This window comes from Apteryx rowi, unplaced genomic scaffold, assembly GCF_003343035.1.
Source record: "Apteryx rowi isolate R43461 unplaced genomic scaffold, aptRow1 scaffold_87, whole genome shotgun sequence".
Lineage (NCBI taxonomy): Eukaryota > Metazoa > Chordata > Aves > Apterygiformes > Apterygidae > Apteryx > Apteryx rowi.
Genome location: NW_020451171.1, coordinates 1,924,974 through 1,934,178, shown reverse-complemented (window position 1 = coordinate 1,934,178; position 9,205 = coordinate 1,924,974). Strand labels below are relative to the sequence as shown.

Here is a 9,205-nt window from a genome sequence, read left to right as displayed (position 1 = left end):
GGCAAGGGCCTGACCAAAAACCAAGAGCTCTTGGGTCGGAGCCAAACACTGAAGGCAGCAGACCCGAGCGTGACAATCCGGGTGCTCTCCCGCCCCCTCGCCTTCCTCGCTGGGGGACGAAGGCAACCACACCCAGCCAGATCGCCTGCTGCATTCCCTCCCCACCGCCTAGCATCCCCGGGGCAATTGCTCACGCGGAAAAGCGACATGAGGAAAGTATTTAATGCATGTTTACTTCTTTTTTATATAGTGTAGCAGCTGGAATCAAAGGGGGGGGGGAATAAAATAAAATAAAACAGGCCCCGGCACATGAGCGGCGCAGCACGCTGCAGAGCTCTGCTCTAATCACCACCGGTCCGCCGACCACGGCTTAGGAAAGCAGGCGCTAGCCCATATTGCCTAATTAGCAGAACAGGGGAAAGCTTAGGAACTGGCATATCTTCTTCCTCCCTAAGTGGCCACGGAATAAATCCTATATCCCCAGTTCACAGCCCCTTTTTACAGTGCTGGCATCACCAGTCCTCTGCGTACCCACATGCTGTTACTTAAATTGCTTCCATGTTTTCATTACTTGCCCTCTGCGCTATGAGCACTGGAACTCCTGCAAGAACGCCGAAGTGATATTTCAGAGCGCTGGGGACTACTGTAGATGCGGCTTAAATTATTATGCAACAAACTCGAGCGATTTTTCAAGTCCTAACAGAGTTAGCTCCTCCTTAAGGGGAAAAGGGAAATTCGGGCGCTTCTCCATGAGGTGCAAGGCAACCAGTCCCACCCGCTGGGAGGACGAGCGTTCCCAGCTCAGGCTGTGCTCAGCCCTCCATCCCCACAGATGGGTCCGTGTAGCATGGCCCTGCATGCACGAGCTAGGCAGTAAGCTCAAATAATGACACTACTCCCGTGCCCAAGGGAAACGTATATGTTGGGCCAAACTCTCCTGGCAGAAGTCCACAGAGGACAGTGGCATCGTGCCAGCTAAATATCTGGCCCACTGATGCAAGTGTGTTGCTGCCCGCCACCGCTGTTCCTCCCAATAGTTGCTTTTCTGGAGTTTGCCCGTTCCTTTAACCAGCACAATCAGGCAGTCCGACTCCGGAGAAGCAAGTGTCACTGAAATATCAAAACTGCCAGAACGATTTAAATACAACTATCGCTGTCTTACCCCTGCTGCAGCTCAGGACATTTCTGCAAGTATATGCAAAAAACTACCTGCACGCTGCTCTCTTGCAGGAAAACCCACAGATGGACCAGACAGCCCCAGCTCAACTCAGGTTTCAACTTGTCGCTTCCTCCTAACCCTATCTTTACAAAAATCTCTGTAACTGCCATGACACACACATCAGCCATTAAAGCAATCATGTGCTTTGCCTGCTGGAGCCTCTCTCCCACCTATTTCCGACCTGTCTCTCCCGTAGCATCTTTCATTGCCCCTTGATACGAGATGCTGGCAGTCGAGGCCAGATTTGGGAACCCAAAAGCTAAGCGGCAGCTGCCCAGGAGATGCAGAATCAGGACCTGCATTTACCACTCCCTGGGGAGGGCAACGGAGGCCTCTGGCTGTCAAATCCCTCAAGGTCACAGCACCGCGGGCCTTCAAATCCCTCCGCAGGCTTCGTCACTGCCAAGGCGCCTCCAGCTCCCTTGGCCCCGGCTCAGCAGCTGCCACGCGGCAGCCGTTGGTGTTATGCTAATCAATGCACCGGTACAGCAGGCCTCTCCCCATCTGCTCAGAGGATCCACCTGCAGCTTTTYACGGTCGGGTCAGGCCAGCGCGGCCCCAAAAGAGCTTAAAGTCAGCACACGGTCTGCAAACGCACGCTAGATGTGGCCGCATCGGGGCTGTGACGATCCACCCCTTTGAAACTCCTTATCTTTGCGCAACTGAGATCTCACCCGGAGCGTGACCACACTGTGAGGGTTTTTCCTTTTTCACACACAGCTTCCTTACAGCTAGTTTTGTTTATTTAACCTTCTCTTTGGATGGCTACACGGAAGGTGTGTCCATTCCTCCATACCTGTCTGACTGGATGACAAATGGAAATGAAAGCTCTGATTTCTAAGCATCCACATTCTCCCCGGTCCACCCGCGGTAGGCATCAGGTAGCAAGTTGTTTTTCCTTGCTGCATGGTCATGGAAGGATTGCTCGCAACACCCTTGTTATCATTGAGCATGGTCTTACACAAGAGTTAGCTCCCCCGGGTCTCTGGAACTATTCAGGGAGGAAAGGGGAGTGGAAAGGAGACATTACTTGATGCTAAGCAGGCTGCCCATCTTTATCAACAAACAAGAAAATCTTATTGTACTCCTGGGCCAAACCTCCAGTGCCTCTCTGCTGTGCTAAAAAGAAGCATCTTCCATGCACAGAGTGTCATTCACAAGGAGTCTAAGGGGAGGGGGGGGGAACCACTTGATTTCAGGTTTTTCCAAGTTTAGCTTCTAGGGAAGTAGTCTCAAAGTGAGTAAGGCTAATCTCCCCAGGCTCTGCCTGGGGTGAGCGGAAAAAAGATAGTCTGCTTCAAAAATATGCTTTAGAGTTGTTAACAGATTTTTGGTCTAAATCAGCTGGAGGAGGAGACTGCCTCTACAGAGAGCCATTGGCAATTAGCCTCCTCAGACTTAAAGCAGCCTTCTGAGCGTCCACCATGTGCATGAGAAGTGGAGAACTTCTACATCATGAGGGATCAAAGCTATATGAACAGGAAGGCCAAGTTATCGCTGCAGTTCTAATCAGTGGTTTTAAATCCCAGAGGGATTTATCCACGGATCTGTCCATGTTTTGGAGATACTCATACGTCCTTCATCAAACGTGGATTCCTAACCGAACTCGTCATGAAACTCCCACAGTGCTAAAGAGGCAGAGGTGAAGTACTTAATACCGCAATAAAGCCTCCGTGTGAGCAAGGCTCCTTTGTCTAACACCTAGGACAGAAAACACACCCCTACACCCAAAATAACATGCTTAGTCACAAGGTTTCCCCCCCACAGTTCTGCTCAGAACACTTCAACTAAATGTCTGCGAGAACTAAGTGCACGCTACATTACTGAAAATTAAGCCAACAACAAAACAAAAGGATGCTTCTGGGGGAAAAAGTTAATGACAACAAAGGATTCTTCTTGCTTTTTGCTTCCTCTCCTTGACTAAATCAGAAAGAACCAATTTTTTTACCCAACTTAAAGTATCAAAAATTTCTCTCCAAAAGGATATTTCAAGAAAATGATAAGCATCGGGAAGAAAATGAGACTTATAATGGAAGTATTTTCTCAAGCGTAACTATAGTGTTGCTAGCACAATGCTGTAATCAAGAATAATAGAGCCGTTAGCCTGGTATACAGGAATTGTTCTCTGTGCACATACCTGTATTTTAAGATGTAGTCAAAAGCTTTAACTGCCGAAAGGCTTGAGCATTTGTGCTCAGACACAAAGTGGCTGAGAAGTGGGTTCCTTCATTTATCACTCATGTAATGATTAATCTTAAATCTCAATTACACACAAAATAGAAGAGGCCTGGCTGAACTTGTGATCCCTTCAGAATCGGTTAATATGAAGGATAGTTCAAGATCATCTCTATAGCATACACGGGAACGCTGGAGGATACCCAGTTTGTATTAGTTCCTTGGTAGCCAAGCAGGGCTTTGCAAACTGTGCGAAGGTTACATCTGGGACACAAACTGCTTTGGGCAAGTTTAATTCTAGTTTCCCTCTGCTTTCAGGAGCTGCATAGGCTTAAACTCTGTCTCCAAGCAGACACAACTCCTCAGCTGGTCTACTCCCTTCCTAGGGGATACCAGCAACAGAGATGCTTCCCCTCCAAACAAGCAGAAGAAAAAATCCCATCATCCTGGCCTAGTTTTGGTAACAAGGCTGATTACTTCTGGTTATTCTTCTGCAAAAACACCCCAGCATTTAACCTCCAGAGCCAGATTCTGCCCTCTGGGGCAGGCTGCTTTCCCACGAGCGGGATGGTCTGCTGCACATAGCAAGGGGATGGTGGGGAGGGCACAGGGGTGGCTGATGGTGCTGGCTGTCAACTGCTATGGAAGAAGAGACCCGCATGGGTGGGAGACTACAGGAAAGAGTAGGACCTTACCTTCTTTCTGGAGTGTGCTCTGTCCTCCTCTTTAGCTGCTTTGCTATTTTTCCCAGCTCTGGAGAGCTTCTGCTCCCCAGACTGCTTGATGGTGATTTTGATCTCAGGAGGGCAAATATAGTTCTCCAAGTTCTTTGGGGGCTTCTTAGCTCTCTTGGTGGTCTGGATTTTTAGTTTTAGACTCCCCTCTGTGAAGTTAGCCTCCTTGATGGAAAACTCCTGCTCTTCCAGGCCATCTCCTGCCACCCATTTCTCACTGTCCGCATTGGAAGTGGAATCCACATCTCTCCCGGAACCCAACTCATCCTCTTCCTCGGGCTCCATCCGTTCTCCGCTCACCGGGATCCCTTTCCCCGAGCCCGAGGCAGGCAGCATGGTCTCCCCCGTGCAGCTGGAGGCAGGTGGAGGCTTTGCAGAGGTAACAGTGGCTGGCAGAAAATCTGCCTCTCCTCCCCTTTGCCTGGAGTTGCCTAAAGTCTCCCTTGGTTCCATAGCAATACCACAACGCACTGGAGTCTTATTGGAGGGAAGGGGAGCGCAGGAGGCGATGAGGAGCAAAAGGGCAGGTACGATCCCGGGAAACGAATGGTAACTGTCTGCAGGATTCAGAGTCCCAATAGTCCAGATGCTGCCAGGAGCTCAGAAGAGATCAAATCTGCAACTGTCAAAAGAAAGGAGAAGAAAAAGGAAGTTAGCACTCACACATGCACCAAATGCAACTGTGGAAATGACTGAAACAGAGCACGTTCGGGCTTCCCCTGCAACATCTCAAATACCTTCCCTGAAGCAAAATGGGAACTGATGCTGCCCAACATTTCCCAGGGCTGGATCTGCTATTGTGGAATAGCTGAACCAAAGAACAATAGCCATGTGTACTGCTACGCTGATAAAAGTGGATATTCAAAAACATGGAAAACAGTGTATAAATACATACTCCTTAAACTCTGGATTTGGGAAAGTAGTGAGTGAGGAACCAGCTCTCCATACCCGTGAATGTGCTTGTTATTTCAGAGTGCTCCCTGTTAGTTTTTTCTTAAAGAAAAAAAAAAATAGAGGCAGAGACTTGCTTGCCTCAGGTTAAACAATAACCCAGTGATCAGAACACAGAAAACACAGTTTTGCCCTATGAATCAGGCAGAAGAGTTTCAAACTTCTATTTCCCCCGCTTCCCAGGCAAGAGACATAAGCACTCAGCTCCTGGCTATTCTATGAGGGACTCCACTTTGGATGAATTATTCAACACTCACTGGGCCAGACACGCTGTCTGGAGCCCGAGATACTCCCCTGGGCTGCTAGAAGTGTAGGAGGATCCACCTGGGTCTCTTGCCTAGCAGGGACCTAAGTACTGAGGGCAACGGAAGAAACCCGAAGTCAACATTTTCCAGAGCTACTCCTGCCCTTGGGCACCACCACTTTGTGGCAAAAGCCCGGGCCATTGGAAGTGAAGACCATGCTCTCGTCTTTTCATAACCGGCACTTTTTTTTTTTTTTTAAGTTATTGCCAACTGAACCCTCCAAAATGAAAACACTCAAATCCAGTATCTTCTGAAAAAGTCTCAGCCAAAATTAACTGCAGAAGCTGTGAATGGTCATCTAAGGCAAAAAGATATATCATCCAGTAACATAAAAAGGCTGAGCCAAATACCAAGCATTTGGTAAAGAAATACACACAGGGCGTTGTGAAAGCTGTTCTTTGCCAGTATTGAGGTGGTTTCACACACTCTCTCTAAACTCCCCCGTATAAAATCCCCACCGTACAGCAAGTCAGATCAGGGTACAAAATTGGCAGAAGAATAGCTCAGAGGAGGGGGAAAGGAAAAAAAAAAAAAAAGAAAAAAAAAAAGGAAGATACTTTTATGTTGCTTTAGTTCCCTGCAACAGCTCCCTGAGGGTCAGAGTATTGCTTCTGGCATACGGAGAAGGAAACAAGAACACACTGCCAGGAGTAGGTGCTGGGGGTACAGACCTACGCTTTCAGCAGTAGCTCCCTCTTAGATTAGCTTTGCTATAATGCCAAACCACACCCCTTGACCAAATACAGGCAAGATCTGAGTACAGCCAGGGATTTCCCAGGCCATTCTTAGTAGCAATAAACTGTAAAGGAGAAACAGAAGTGATCCTGTTACCTATCACCAAATCATAACAGCACTCTTAGTGTGTTTTACTTCAAAGCGCAGCTCACCAAGAAAAGTCACACATGCCCTCCTATAAGGACTTCACCACTGACTTCTTTCTGCTTTTTAAAAGTACCCTACACGAGCTTTAAATTCAAAGAGACATAGTAACAAGCACCTTTTCTTAGTTACACAGCTGCACTTCCAGTGGAGTATGGCCATGGGTCACTCGTCCCACCCTGGTCCATATGGCTAGTAATGGAAAGCCCTAAACAACCTACAGCTCCATGAAATCATTGGGTGACCTCCACCCAGGTCCCAGCAGACACAAATTCAAATAAAGTTCCCATAAATAGCACAAGCTGACAGCCTGAGCAGGAGGGGCAGGGGGAAAAGGAGAACTGTCATGGAGCCTGAACCACCATCTGGCCTTAGAGGTAGTTTCTGCAGCACATAGTAGTTAGAAGTACCTTGGCAGAACGGCATGAAAACGCTTATGTTTAAGTGGCACATCTTCTGGCAACAGAGAGGAGATTCATTTCCCAGAGCTGCTGTCACTCCCATCTCATTTAAGATGATCTGGAAGAACCAACAGACCCAAGGCATCCCAGACCTCTGCCCCTTCCCACACTGACTCACCCTGCAGTCAGCAATTCTCCCCTTCCTCCACCTATGGAACCAGGACAACACTTACCTCATTCAAACCTATCCAAAGGCAGGCTAGTTGATGCCCATACATAGTTTTAAACCCAAGAGTGTTTACCATGTGGTAGTTGCTAATTACTAATGCAATTAGCACATTAAAGCCACCCAGCTGCATGGCACTGCTCCACCTAATCGACCGACCTTGCACCTTGCCTCTCCTTTGTGCCTACGGAGGAGATGGGAGTCAGGGCTACCTTCCTCTTCCAACCGGTCCAATCCAAAAAAAAAAAAAAAAAAAAAAAGTCGTCTTATTTATCTGCCATTTCACGTTGTTAATCTCCTTAGAGAGGGACACAATGTACACACACTCCTGTGCTGCAACATAAACACAAGGTGGTAAAAGCTCGGCTGTGCAGCATTCCAGGGAGTTACTGCTCTGGTATGCACGCATGTACAATGGGCACTCTGTGCCGGCCTCCACCCACAGCCGATTAACCTCTCTCGCTGCTGGTGGAAAAGAGCAGGCTTCTCACGCAGAGCATCTAGATCGGCGGGCAGGCCACCGGGCCGTGCCCGCCGCGCCGAGCGGCCAAGGAGGCCGCAGCGAAGCAATCGCAGCCATCGCCGCCGGCACCGCAAGCGGCTGGAGGTGCTGGGGTAGGATCGGGACCTGATGTCAAAAGGGAGCCGAAATAAAGCTTGCCACTCGGGAAGATTCTTTCACATTTTTAATTGCTGGCCAATGCTTTACGCAGGGCTAATAAAAACCCAGGCTCCCGCCCAAAATCTGGTCCCGGGCCTCAGACCTGCGCTTTTGGTCACAACCCAAACAGTTTGGGTGTGCGCCTCCAGGTCAGCAGAGACAAGGAACAGATGAATAAAGTCATTGTGTCACCTCAGTGTCAGATGGGTTCGCATTAAATCCAGCTTAAAACCCTACTTAAAAATATTGGCCTCGCATTATGTTAAGAGTCCGCAAACGATGATATCAACAGACCCGCAGGTAGCAACAAATAACACCCGCTCAAATGCTACACAGAATTAAATGGGTCATTGTTTTAGGCATCTCCTTACTCTCCTTCAGGGTTAATAGTTAAATGACTTGGGTGCAGGGACATTATACTTGTCTTTCTTGTTTGGGCAGGCTACATGTGCGTTGGCTAATTAGGAAACCTCACTGCAGGCTTCTGAGCAAAGTAACCCCGTCGGTAGGTTCCCGCGCTCTCCTCCTTTCCTCAGCTCGGGGCAGGCTGCAGTTGTGGGAACTACTCCCAGTCTGGAAGAGGCAGGCAGCACGAGACACGCTAACGGCGGATCCCACCGCAAAGGGCTCTCTAAATGGGAGCTGTGTTTCTTCGCTTGCAGCCACAATACCTTTTTGTTGGTGCCTCCCCCACAAAGATATGGGGGTCTGCGCTTTGCAACTGAACCAAAAAAAAAAAAATCAAGAGCTTGGGCAGAAAAAAGCAAGAGGTAGAACCTGCGAAAGTAGCACAAGCGCACAATAAGCCCCCAAAACAACCCTGGCTCAAATCACTGGGAACGCTTCGGCCCTGGTTCAACTGCTATTTCTTGGGCTTCCCTCTGTTTCTCGCGTTCACGTGCCTCTGTCTTCCAGGCCACCGTTTGGACTGCACGGAGAAGTGCTAAGAGAAGGCAATAAACACTTTTCCTCTAGCCGTTCTTCTGCCTTAACTGGCAATGTGCAGACCTGGAAATCTAGCGAGGAAGTTTATTTTCCAAGAGACTTCTAGCTCTGCTTTAAAAACCCCAAGAGATTGGGCTTGTCTAGACTTTTAAGTGGTTACCCAAACTGACCTTCCATGCCTCTGAGGCTCAGAGCATCAAGTCCCGTTCAATAAGCAACTACAGATGCATTTTACCATCCGAATTAAGCTCTCAGAGGAAAGTGTTACCACTAGCAGGCTTCCTGCAGTCAAGTTAAATTTGAGGAGGATAATTCACAGGTGAATGACAACAAATTTCACAGAAGTTGGCATTAGCTCTTAATTAGGGAGAGATTCACGCTCGCTCTGATAAGTACTGAGAAATAATCAAACGCCTGCCTGCTCAGCCTTGCTGTGGTTGTTCACATGTCTCTTATCAGCACCTCTGGGCACCTCAGACACACTTCCAGAGGCAAAGGCCTGAGGTCCAAGACCTCCCCTTGGGTCAAACTAGACGTCTGCCCTAATGGGCTCCAAATGCACTTCCTTGTCCTGCCTCAGGCAACCACGCGTTTGCAAGTATTCAAATGCCAGGACTGTAAACTGCTTAAACTGAAAATTTGCTATGGACAAAAACAAGGGTAAGACACCACTGCCTAGCTGGAAGCAGGGGAAAAAAAATCCATGTAC

General features: G+C 48.5%; 1 protein-coding gene across 1 annotated transcript in view; it reads right to left on the bottom strand.

The window, feature by feature from the left end:
* The window catches only part of SETBP1 (SET binding protein 1), a 243,765-nt gene extending 239,015 nt beyond the window's left edge, over positions 1-4,750 (bottom strand). The window contains exon 1 of the mRNA XM_026090670.1: positions 4,090-4,750. Coding sequence (XP_025946455.1) covers positions 4,090-4,581 — 492 coding nt within the window. The 5' untranslated portion in view covers positions 4,582-4,750. The remainder of the gene's footprint in view (positions 1-4,089) is intronic.
* Positions 4,751-9,205: the final 4,455 nt, after the last annotated feature.